The 13,232-nt window shown below is 40.2% G+C and overlaps 1 protein-coding gene across 1 annotated transcript; it reads right to left on the bottom strand.

Annotated features, from left to right (window-relative positions):
- Positions 1 to 3: 3 nt before the first annotated feature.
- On the bottom strand, positions 4 to 13,232 carry rftn2 (raftlin family member 2). Its single transcript, XM_079464765.1, has 9 exons — positions 12,635 to 13,232; positions 7,970 to 8,150; positions 6,728 to 6,836; positions 6,064 to 6,241; positions 4,861 to 5,079; positions 3,671 to 3,777; positions 1,775 to 1,878; positions 1,609 to 1,687; positions 4 to 1,483 (listed from the first exon to the last, which is right to left on the bottom strand). The coding sequence occupies exons 1-9, from the start codon at positions 12,771 to 12,773 to the stop codon at positions 1,286 to 1,288; spliced, it is 1,314 nt and encodes a 437-aa protein (XP_079320891.1). The 5' UTR covers positions 12,774 to 13,232; the 3' UTR covers positions 4 to 1,285.

The raw sequence follows: 13,232 nt of genomic DNA, 5'->3' as shown, positions 1-13,232 counted from the left end.
GTAGTCTTACAGATTTGTTTTTATGTTACGTCATGTTAGCAAAGTGATAACACAGGCAGACAGTTTATTATGATGTAAATATCCATTTAATAAAATATTACAAAACTATGCGTCACCATGTTCAAATCTTAAAATACTACAGCTGGTAAATAATACTGATCAGTTCTGGTTTATTAGATTCGAATACGATGCTCAGTTTTTCATTGCTCATGTCTTATATTTATAGCAGCTTGATAAGTGTTTTGCAAGCCAAAAATGAACTTATTAGTCATTCCTCAGAAAGGGATCAACATTGTCAAGGCAACATCACATATACAAGGTTAATGCTTCTACACAAATGAATCAGGTGCCACAAGCAGCATGAATTTGACCGAGCTCAGGAGAACTGTTACAAATACTGTACAAATGAAGTACCCTGCTCATAGTTCTTCATGCAGATACTGGAATTTGACTAAACATGCAAATCCGCGTGGAAGTGTTGAAGAGTAAATGACTTTTCCCTTTTAGATACATTTACAAAAATCCTCGAGAGATCAACATATAAATTTAAGTTTAGCACCACTTAAGGGTCATGGCCCATTTAAGATACAGAGGACTATCATGTTTACAACTCTTAAGATCAGTGTTTTGATTAGTCAGACAAGGAGGAAGCACCACAGATCCTGTGCAGAATACAGAATACCGTTTGTTACGATTCCAATGTCTACATTTTCAACATGAATGTAAGCATGTCCCAATTAAATCTTCTCATCCTACAAAGGTGGCCTGTTTGGACACTCAAGTTCCTGAGTCCATCACACTGAACCATTGCAGGTGTTTGAATAAACAACTGATTGCAGGTTCACAAATATGGGTTTAACAAAACAGGAAAAATAAACTGAAAACAAAATCAAGACGTGAGAAAGGACAACAGGATCAAATATTTGTTGAAGTGCTTATTTTGAGACCCGTGAATAAACTGGGACTTTTTGTGTAATGAAATACTGATGTGATATTTGTGGCAAATACGGGAAGATTTTCGTGTAGTTTCCTGATACAATGGTTTAAAATGTTGGATAAACTGCACTACTTTGTGCTTTGATTTAAAAACAATAACTGACCTCTATTTTACGTTATGGCTTTGTTAAAAAATGTACAAAAAGTGCTTTGTCTGTCTGTAAAATAGGGATGCAAATCTCGGATTCTTGATGATAACTGCTTAAAACATAAGCAGATCTTCAAAATCAAAGGTCTCAGTTTCATAGCAAGAGAACTCCAGATAAGAACCAGAGTCTTCGAGAGTTCTTCACATACAGGTGACCTCTGCAGCCCCATCATCTTGCTCAAATCCTCCCTCCTCTAGATGGGAAAGTGCACTGGGATATCCCCCTCCAAACACTGGGAAACCGCCGATCCCCCCTGAACATGGAGGTGACAGCTCTGCGCTGGTCTCCTCAACACTGCGACTCACGGAATGACTGGAAACCTCTCGCCTCGTACATGCCTTGAGAAATTAAAAAAGATTGTTAAAACAATGTCATATCTGTCGTATCTTACCAAAATTGTCAATCAATATAAAGTTAGTGTTAAAAAGAAATAGTAAATAGTGCTATTTAAATCACTGAGCACCTGGTTGTGCTGTGGTACCGTTTGGCCCTTGACAGGTCTTTGGAGGAACACAACTTGTTTGGTGGCGAGATTCCCTTCACTGGAAGTAAGAAAACAGTTTGGGATACAGTAACAGTGTGTAAATACATGTAATACAGGTACCATTATTATTATGTTAGATTCCCACCTATCATGACGAATAATGGGAGTGGGCAACACACATGTGAGCAGCCAGCCAAACTCTGCTAATGTGTGGAGGAGAGGACCGTAGTCAGTTTTTACATCTGAACCCTGAAAGAATAACATTCACAACATTGTTAAAGGGACAGTTGACCCAAAAATGAACATTTTGTCATCATTTACTCACCCTCATATTGTTCCCAACCTGTAGTGTTTACATTTCTTTGTTTTGCTAAACACAAAGGAAAAGATTTGGAAGAATGTCAGTAACCAAACATATCTCATCCACCATTTATTGCCATAGTAGTGAAAATAAATACTGTGGGAGTAAATGGGGGATGAGATATGTTTGTTTATTGACATTTTTCCAAATATCTTCCTTCGTGTTCAGCGGAACAAAGAAATGCATACAGGTAAACTGTCCCTATAAGTTTCATGGTATTAAACAGATTATTATAAAACTTATACTTTGTTTAGGGTAACTAAAACACACAAATTCTACAAACAATACCCCATAATGACAACGTGAAAAAAGTTTTAATCTTAGCGAAAAAAGCACATGTACATAAGGATTCACAGCCGCCACTCAGTAAAAAGCACACGACAGCCCGCCTGGAGTTTGCCAAAATGCACTTGAAGGCCTCTCAGACCATGAGAAACAAAATTCTCTGGTCTGATGAAACAAAGATTGAACTCTGCATGCCTGAATGGCAAGTGTCATGTCTGGAGGAAACCAGGCACCGTTCATCACCTGGCCAATACCATCCCTGCATGGTGGTGGCAGAATCATGCTGTGGGGATGTTTTTCAGCAGCAGGAACTGGGAGACTAGTCGAGGGATCGAGGGAAAGATGAATGCAGCAATGTACAGAGACATACTCGATGAAAACCTGCTCCAGAGCGCTCTGGACCTCAGACTGGGGGGAAGGTTCATCTTCCAACAGGTCAATGACCCTAAGCACACAGCCAAGATAAAAAAGAAGTGGCTACAGGACAACTCTGTGAATGTCCTTGAGTGGCCCAGCCAGAGCCCCAGACTTGAACCCGATTGAACATATCTGGAGAGATCTGAAAATGGCAGTGCACCGACGCTCCCCATCCAACCTGATGGAGCTTGAGAGATCTTGCAAAGAAGAATGGGAGAAACTGCCCAAAAATAGGTGTGACAAACTTGTAGCATCATACTTAAAAAGACTTGAGGCTGTAATCGGTGTCAAAGGTGCTTCAACAAAGTTTTGAGCGAAGCCTGTGAACACTTGCTTTTTTCGTTTTTTATTTTTAATAAATTTGCAAAGATTTTAAACAAACTTCTTTCACGTTGTCATTATGGGGTTTGTAGAATTTTGAGGAAAATAATGAATTGAATCCATTTTGGAATAAGGCTGTAACATGACAAAATGTCGAAAAAGTGAAGCGCTGTAAATACTTTCAGGCGGCACTGTGTATGTGTATATTCCACTTTTTATTCCAAATGTTTCTGTTGTGGAATAACTCAGTCAACCATATAAATATTGTTGTGACTAAAATACAAAATCACACTTATATTTTGATCATTTTCAAAATAGTCACCCTGACAGCCATATTGAAGGAACTCCTAAATATTCTGGGTTCTTATTGGCTGCTTAATCTTCATTATTCACTCCAAGTCAAGCATTTTAAAACCATACATTTAAGTTTTCTAATAAAAATAATTTGTTGGTACAATTATACAACGTTTAATTCATCTTTTTAATTGTTTGAGCGTACACCCTCAGATGAGGTCCCTTATAAGATGATGAATATTTAATTTCATTGAAGTGACGATAAACTCACGCTAGTGTATCTATGGAATCTTTATTTCAACATCTTTGTGGGAGAAAATCAATAACTATATTAACGGTGAATTTGTGTGTATGCTGTCATACCTCTATAACGGTCCACTGTTCTACTACAATAGTGTCATTGGCAGGTGGTGCTGTGCTTTTCTCCTCATAGACAAACAGACCCTCTAAAGACCTGGGCACTGGCTCACCTGTAAAAAACCAATTCAAATGATCACTGACTGATACTATGAGATCTAGCATCATTCATCAGTAGCACACATATGATTCAAGCAATACTAGCAGTTATGGGAACACTGAAATGAAAGTGTATTACAGCACAATACCAAGGTCTCATTTAATCAGACTGGAAGCGTGTCAATGACCTACAAAAGATAATGAAACTGAACTATTTAAAGTCCATGTGCCATATGCAAGGAAGGTTTCAAAATGTTATCCCTGTAAGTGGAAATACAGAGTTAGCTTGTAAATTGCTTCTCATGTTCCACATTTATCAACCCCAGATGTTTCTGAACATGCACACAGACAAACACGCATCTGATTTAGCTCCTATTAGTCTGGTGCGAAACAGGAAGCGTGGTCGTGAGGGTTAGATGTGGGATATAAATATAGTTCTGGTGGGAGAGAAGAAAAGGGGAAACATGGCTTTGGTTAAAGATAGTGGGATTTAAAGCAATGACAGAGGAGAATGATGGAGATTATACTGTATATTTCAAACACATCGATGAGTTACCATAGACGGTTTCAGCAGCAACAACATAAACGTTAAGTGGCCCAAACATAACTTCTGGTAGACCTCCACAAAGAATCAATAACTGATGAGTAATTTAATGGAATTGAATACAATTAATATATAATAAAATTAAAAAAATATAACTAAATATAAAATAAATTGTTATATAACCAAACCGGCTAAATATTAAAACAATCTTATATTTTGTGATTTACACAACAGCAATTTATGACAAGACAATTCACAGTATCTTTACGCCTGGGACATTATTGAATACTCCAGAGACGACAAGGGTTTTAAACACAGGTCAAGTTTTTCCTTTCAAACGCTAGACGGAACACAGCTGGATGGAACAACTATTTCTAACACAACATATGAAAATTCTTATAAAAATAATTTCCAGATAATTATTGCTGTTCAACAGAAAAAAAAATGTCACGTTTACCCTTTATACACTCAACAGCTGTACCTTTTCTATAAAAAGTATAGTGCAGTAGCGCACAGTGGATATACATCACTTCCGATTAAATTAGAGCGCTACCTTTAGGTGTGTCCCAGTATACAAAGGAGTCCACCAATGACCAGCCCTTGCGGTAATAAGCCGCAGTCAGTTCCAGCCAATCGGCTTCCAGGGCACTGACAACTTGGCCTTTCCTGGACACTCGCATGGAGAGTGCACCTTGGTGGTAACAGCAGGCGAGAGAGTCCAGTGGGGCACAACCCGGGGTCCAGGAGTGAAACAGTACCAACAGTCTCAGGTCTAAAAAACAACAGTGAGGGAAGTCACAACTTCTTCTACAAATACAGAGACATGGAAACGTTTTATTAAAGGTGGGACAACAAGGCATTTCATGCAATCTGACTTGTTAACACTGTTTAATGTGCTGGGTTCTCATGCTTTTCGTGGTCAACTTGTCAAAAAAGTTGGACATATGACCTAGTATTTCTGTGCTCGATACAATCCGACATTTTATAAATGTGATGAAACCAAAGCTGATGGTGAAGTTGAGGTACAGTACTTATTAAGTGAAGATATAAAAGACTGTCTAACTCAGTGGTTCTTGAACATTTTAGTCATAAGGTCCCCTTTGTGTAGAGTGCATTGCTTTGCGGCCCCCCAAAAACTCTTAATTTGAGAATTTTATTTAAACCAAACACGTATTCAGTTTTACAATGCTGGAACATCAAATCTTTTGTTTGGTGGTCTTACTTTTCGATTTGGCTGCATGAAATCTATTATACATTTCTGCATTTCATAAAATGCCACAAAATCTGTGGATCCCAGGATCCATCTTGACCCCCCCCCCTTTGTTAGCCACTAGTCCTACTGATTTTGATTCTTCATGGCAAGGGGCGTAGGGTCACATGACTGTTGTAATGCCCTAAAGGTGAGGAGACATCACAGCTCCACACGGACAAAGACATTAGAGGGTAAACTAAATTAAATTGACAAGAAACTGAATGAAGAACTCCTTTAATGCAATGTATTTTCATTTTTTTTTTCGTGACATTTTAGCACCTCGCTATAAATGATTATTTTATGGTATATTTTGTTGGATTTTTTAATATGACCCTGATATATTGTTTTTGAGATTATCTAATCATCCTTGATTCAAAAGCGTTTATTTTCCATCTGTGCACTCAATCATCCTCAAATGAAGGTATTCAATATAAACCTGGAAAATAATCCGGTTTTGGATTAGAGATTTCAGACTCTCGCATGAAGATTAGAGGAACGTCTGACCTTGGCTGTATCCACGGCCTTCTTGATCGCCGTCTCCAGGGGGCGTGCAAGGTGGGGTGCGTGGCGGGGAACGGGCGCCCCTTCTAGGACTGGACACTCTGCCATTACACCCCGTTCCTCCAGCCTGCTGGAGCACGGAACCCACAAACCTCACACCACCCCTGGCATAGCTGTTCACCTGTGGGTACACAGACAACACTACTATTATGACTCAATTCTTCTAAACCTTTAAACAGGAACTACATTTTAAGCAGATACATTTTTGGCAGAGAAAAACATGTGATGCATGTAAAACAGGACATTTGGTCAGACATGCCCACTTTCAAAGCTCAAAATACAAAACGTTCTGATTGGCTGCAATTAAGTTTACCAGTATTTCGTTTTCAATGTAGAAGGTAAAAATATGTCTCATACCTGGTTAGTACAAAGTGTTACACAGGTTTGTAAAAATAATATTTTATAGCTTTCCTGTAGCTTAGTGGTTAGAGGATGGCACTAGCAATGCCAAGGTCGTGTGTTTTATCCCAGGGGGTTGCACATACTTAGAAACAAATGTATAGTATGATGTAATGTAATGTGTCGCTTTGGAATAATGCATAAATGTAAATGTATACCGGAGCTCAAAAATATAGTATAAATGAACAAAGTATTTTGAGACACTAACCCTATCTATGAGCTGTCGTACTGTGTCACTGGTCAAAGATTCCCCCGGCAGTGGCCACTCCTCCACTCGCAACACTGGCACGCTGTCAATCATTGGCAGTGTGTGTTTACTGCAACCGCACATAACAAAAACCACACAGACACATCATTTGAAGCTTAAAACATGAAATCATCCATGCATATTTTATTATTGCTGATGTTTGCTAGTCTTGAGATGTACATCATGAGCAAAGTCAAAAACGCTGAGAAGTTTAACCTTTGACCACAGCCGATACGATTTGCTGTGTTTGAGATCGAATGATAGTTTTGAGATTTGAAAATGATAGTCTCTCATGTTCACCCAAAATAATATTTCTGTCATCATTTATTCACCCTCAAAACCCTTATATGACTCTTTTTACTTCAGAGGAATAAAATTAATTTTTGTCCATACAATGCAAGAAAATGGGGTCCAATGTCATTTGATTACCGTCATTCTTCAAAATATCTTCTTTTGTGTTCTGCAGAAGAAATGCATACAGGTTTGGAATGACACAAGATGTGAGTAAATGATGAAAGAGGTTTGTATATTTCGGGGGAAACTATCAACCTTAGTGTTTAAAGGCATCCTTAAGAAAATGGTGGATTCAGATTGGCTTTGTTGTAATGATCTGCAACAAACGCAAGTAAGGTTTATACATAGCTAAGCAAATAGTTTACAGCTATAATGCATTGGATCATATGAGATATCATTATGAATATCATTATGGATTTGGGTGCCATGCTCAAAGCGCCATTATTCCCACTGAAAAGTACAAAATGTAAATATTACGTATACATACAGTATTCACAGGTTGTTTCCACACAGCTCTGTGCTTTTCGGATCACAATACTAGTACCTCTCCCAGAATCTCCTTTTGAACATTTCAGCTTCACCCACCACTTCATAGATAAAATGAGTCTGTTTTTATAGCGTCTTTGCAGATTCTCATTGGTTAAGCGAAACTATAGTGTTGTCTGGGACCTCCTTTACTTTGACTGAGAACAGATGTGGGTTCAATCTCAGACTACAAAATAAGACCCACCCACTCTAGTCAGACTGTCATCCCTTTACTACTCATCTCATTAAATATTCAAGCTGACTCATTAAAAGTTAAATATTTACTTTGGAAGTAACTAGGCTGGGTTAAAAGCTTCCTTTCTGTTTTGGGTACAGGAATATGGAAGTGCAAAACAGGGTATGCAGTTGTTGTCATGGTATTACCTTGATTGTGGGCGGACCAGAATGGCTCGGTACAGTAGGCTGCATGGCAGAGAGCGAGTTCGGCCTACGGAGAGGATGATGGGATGCATGGCGGCCAGTACATAACCCTGGGTGTAATAGGACTGCAGGGCATGGGGCAGCTCACACAGCGAGGACAGAAACTGAACAGTAGGCCGACTGCCTGTGGAACACAACAGTAAAACACAATAGGACCCTCAGTGAAGACAAAGACCATATAGTGCGAAGACACGTTCAGAATAACATTGTATGTTTAGCTGGGCACATTTGTATATGATATGTTTTTGAAAACCATAAAGAGGTGTATGTCGTAGAAATAGCTCATTCTAGGGTAAGAAAAACATAATGCTTCATTATATAAGGTCTGCATACACCTTTGAAGAGATAGTTATCTATATTATATAGCATTTCTGTCAATAGATATTCCTTTGCTAGGATGCTTGTGTTTAGTGTGCTGTGCTTTTCTTCCTCCTGTCCGCAGGCTCAGATGGAAGATCACCCTGACGTCTCCCTCCTCTCCCCCAACCCCCAAGCACACTTCCTGTGTCCACAAAGAGCTGCTGTTCACAGGGAAGACTGGCCCCATGCCACACACACACTGCCCCACAAACACAACATTCCACCACACACGCAACACAAACACGCTCACACGCAAACATTCCCACACTTGAGCAGGACAGAAAACAGAATATTAAACTGCACATGAGAGATTCCCTGAACCCAAACTTCCTGCGTTCTTAAACCTCTTAACTGGTAAACAACTATGAGTGCGTTTTACATCAGGCCGTCAAATCAGGCTCAGTGGCAAAGTTTTACCAAGCTACCTGTAGGATTCATCACCACACCAGTGTCTATTGCATGCATGTTTGTTTGCAAGACACAGCATCACACCTGAGCTACAGTGACGTGTTATGGAGACAATGGCCCCCAGGGGCCAGACATAGAGATGGCATTTATAGAGACACCAGAAATGACTCCAATTTGTTCCAATGCCCCAAACACCCCCTTTCACCCACACTCCCCTACCGCCCTCTGGTTAACTCGCACACAGATGCCTCTGTTCTCTAAAGAGACACAGAGAGAAACTGTGCTGTGTGTTGTTTATAAGAGGGAGAATTAAGAGAATAGATCAAAAGAAAACGGAGTGAGACAAGCGAAATTAAAGAGTCTGTAGGAGTGAAGGGTCCGCAGGGAAAATGGGATACAGAGAAAAAGACTTTAAAAAGGAATTTATAGCGAAAGTTTATGACCCAGGAATGGTTTAGGGGTGGAATATGACCTGGACATGTTTCATTGAAATTCATTCAGCAAGACGTCACAAATTCACAGCTGTTTATCTTTGTCGTAAGCAAATGACCACAAAACGTTACCGCCTCTGCTGGATTGTACTTGTTCCTGAAAATTGTATAGACTATGTAAAAAACCTTAATCCTCATAAATCCACCATAAAGAGAGATTATACCACATTGGGAGATCATCAGCGTCAGGGCCAGATTATCCAATGGAATTTATGGTTCTAGGGGCCCAAGCAACTGGAAGAAAAATTCACAAAACAGTGTTTCCGCTATATTCATTCTGTTGTGGGCATCTATGGCCCGCATGGTGCGCATACAAAACAGTGTTTCTAATTTAGGAAGTCAATCTCGATTTAACTAGAGGCTTTTGTTCAGAAGAAGCGCATAGCGACAAATCTAGAGACTTCTCGGATAAACCTTACATTTCATTCAGTGGGAAAATGTCGCCACTGCTGCCCCGCGAGCAAAAGGTCACTTTTTCCCGGCGCAGGGATTCCCACATCACTCTGAACAGTGAGCGGCAGGAAGAAGCACCAAATATAACTCACCATACGACAGGTGACTCCGGAATGAAATGAGTAGTCAGCGTTTCCAACAACTTGTCACTGTTATCGACTGTTTGATATATAAACATGAACACAGTTCGTCTGTAATGCACATGGTTATAGTTGGTGGCTGTTTGAGAATAGCCCAAATCACTGCAGACAAATTATAATGTCGAAATACAGGTATGGCTAAAGAAGTGTAGACACTTGTGGCCAGGGGCCTTTGAATTTTTAATCTGGCCCTGATCAGCGTACCCCCACAGAGAATGACGGAGTTCTGCGACAAAGTCTGATGACTTAACCATGCAGTGGCCCGACATTCAATTGAACAGCTGCCTTCTAAAACAGAAGCCAATTTAAGCAAATCTTAAACCAGGGTGAGAAAAAATGACAATGTTGCTGCTTCATGAACAACTGCTCCATTCATAAGTGTCTTTTAAATGCTGATCCAGGGTCAGCTGGTGCCTTTACTGAATTTAATCTTTATCTTTCCACCCGAAAGCAGTGAAACCGAATCCAGAGATTAAGGCCATTCGTTGTAAATACGTCTGTTGGCTCTGCAACACAGGGACATCTGGCTTTCTACAACCAAACACCTGTTAAAGCATCACACGGTCTGTGCACCTAATGCCACACACTCGCTCATCCCTCTCCAGAGATTCATGTTCAGATGTCATTTGAGCAAGGTTTCCGTTAGTTTAAACCATGTCATGAACATACAGGTATGATGAACAGCGATTTGCAATGCAAGAGATTTGTGCAACAGACAAGAGCACTACGGTGCAATATAACCACAATGAAAATATATTAGTCGTAGAAACTAACAATGTTTCTCCTGACATGAGATATAGAGCAAGGTTTTTGGAGAAGCAATGCCCACCCACTGTATCTATATATTTACTTATCAATAAGCTCTTGTCGAAGACCCCAAAATGATTTAACAAAGTGCATTTCCCTTTTTCTCCAATACAAATATGAATGCAGGTCTTGCATTGCCAAACATGCTTTATACTATTTTATACCAAGGTATGGTTCATGGTCATCCAGCTGCAAAAAAGGTACTGCCACATCATCCTAAAACCCTTTAAACAAAACACGCACTGACATAAATACAGCGGTTCCACACAGGTAAAACATGGTAAACACAGTATGTGAGGCAGATCCATCTAAATAATTTGAGTGCCAACTTCAGCGGTTTCAGACACAGTAGCTTCAAGCAGCTGTTCACCAGGTGTGCTCAAGAATGAACAACTGGAACAACTTCACATGCAAAATGGATTTTCCCTTCACATGTACATGCTGTAGACACGTTTATGTTCAGGTCAAAAAGTACAGTATCTGACTTAAGAAGCATTAGATTATGATCGGATTAATTTTGCCAATATTCAGAATTTGATGTCCGCCTTTGTAACGTCACTGGACAGAAGAAAAGTTTTTCTAGAAGAAAACGGTTTGCCTATGAGGTGACTGGAGCTTTAAACATAATGATGGATTTAAAGCCCGGGCAGGTGGAGACCCATGACACTAAAAATGCTTTACATTCCGATCCCTACCTACATGCATGCATCAAATATCTACATACCATTGCTTCAGCTTTGGTCGTGAACAGACGTGAATTATGATACGAACAATGATTTTTACACTTATTATTACAGTTCTATAGCATTTAAAGAAATCCCCACAATTTATATGGGGCATTGTATAAAAATAGTTAATACTCTATACAAACAGTTTAGGTTCTTCAATATAACCCTATACCATACTTTCCCCCAAAAAAATCCGCAACTTTTCATCATAGTTATATTTAGTCAACGTTAGAAAGACTGTTTACGGGTCCCCTTACACCAAGAACAAGGCAAAGACTTGCATTCACGGGACATTCAGCTTGAACAGAGGGGAGGAATTACAGTATCATTGTCACCCCAGTGCTACTGTCTGTAGCCCATGCGTCTGCCAGTCTGAGACACCATCCAACCGTTAATGGAGGGGAAAAACCGTCCTGACCCACTTCCACATGTGATGAAGCGCCAGTCCTGTTGCTGGGTGAAATGGTAAAAGCTCTAAGGGCACGCGTGCCAGAATCCAACGTGCCAGGATGTCACAAGTTTGTCAAAATAAATGATTGCAGTTGCTCAAAATTAAATCTGAAAATACGGAACCCACCGGAAATGATGGATTTAATGGTTATAAAGGGACTTTTATCGTAATGGAAACAATAATGGTCCCTGTGGGTCTCTACTGGTAATGAGTTGGGTTTTATCAGCCAAATAGGAACCGATAGAAGTGTCAAATCCTACAGGAACAAAACCACACTGTCCAGCATTTACTGGCCAAAACACATCACAGAAGGATGTTGTAGTGGTTTTAATGGTAAACAAATGGTTCATAATGATGTTTGTAATAGAAACCATTAGAATTTCCAACGATGCAGGGAAAGACATCATTTTAAGGGTTTAAGACTCTGGAAGTTTGCTGCCATGTGCTGTCTATGTAACGTTAGGCGTCTCACTCAAAGACAAGCTTTAAAACGCGCATTCCGAATGAACAACTGGAATGAAGATTCTTTATCATCATCCAAGCTTTCTCCAAAATACCATAGTTACTTCTCTAAAGTAGGGTTTTGTAATTCCGTATGAATCTTTCTGCGAAACGGCGGTGGTTAGTCTTAACAACACATTTTATATCTATATTATTACATTTATACACATATCGCATCTGATATTTTGAGGTAACTTTTGTTTCCATGACACATCTTCTAAGAAGCGCCACGTGACGCCAACACTCTGATATACTCCAGTGATGTGTACCTTCCAGGCTGAAGTCCAGCAGCACGTACTCGTACGCAGAGTCTGTTTTGGTCTCGACTTGTGGTCTTTTTAAAGTGGAGTAGATTTTCCCCGGGCTGCTGTCCTCCGGGTCCTCCAGTTTCCGCAGTCCGCATCCCATTATAGCGGAACCTCCAGCACACCCCAGGCGGGACGCGGGACGACCCACTCGGCCACACACACAAGCCTCCCGCTCCTGCTGTATCTAATGGGTTTGCTCCATATTCCAAAACGTTAATCCTTTGGGAGTGGCACCAAGGCAAAGAGGATGTGTAGTGTGACCGACCCTTTTTAATAAAGCAGCTTAAGTCTAAATGGAACCGAGAGATCGCCGGGTCCTGCTACGATGGGGCTTTGTGAGACTGGAAAGGAATCAAAAACTTCCCGAAGTTTTTCTGCAGTAAATAAACTCCAAGAATTACCAGATTCCGTCTCCCAAAACTGCTGCGAAAAAATAAAGCAAAAGTTGTCTTGGGCTGTAAGCGTGTTGAAATTGATGAGTGGGCGTGGCGAAGGAGGGAGGGACATAAATAGTAAACCAGAGGCGTGGCGTGGGAGACGCATGCACAATAACTGGTGT

The sequence above is a fragment of the Barbatula barbatula genome (genome assembly GCF_947034865.1).
Source record: "Barbatula barbatula genome assembly, chromosome: 9".
In the NCBI taxonomy this organism is placed as follows: domain Eukaryota; kingdom Metazoa; phylum Chordata; class Actinopteri; order Cypriniformes; family Nemacheilidae; genus Barbatula; species Barbatula barbatula.
Note: the sequence above shows the minus strand (reverse complement) of the source record. Positions and strands in the feature narration are given on the sequence as shown.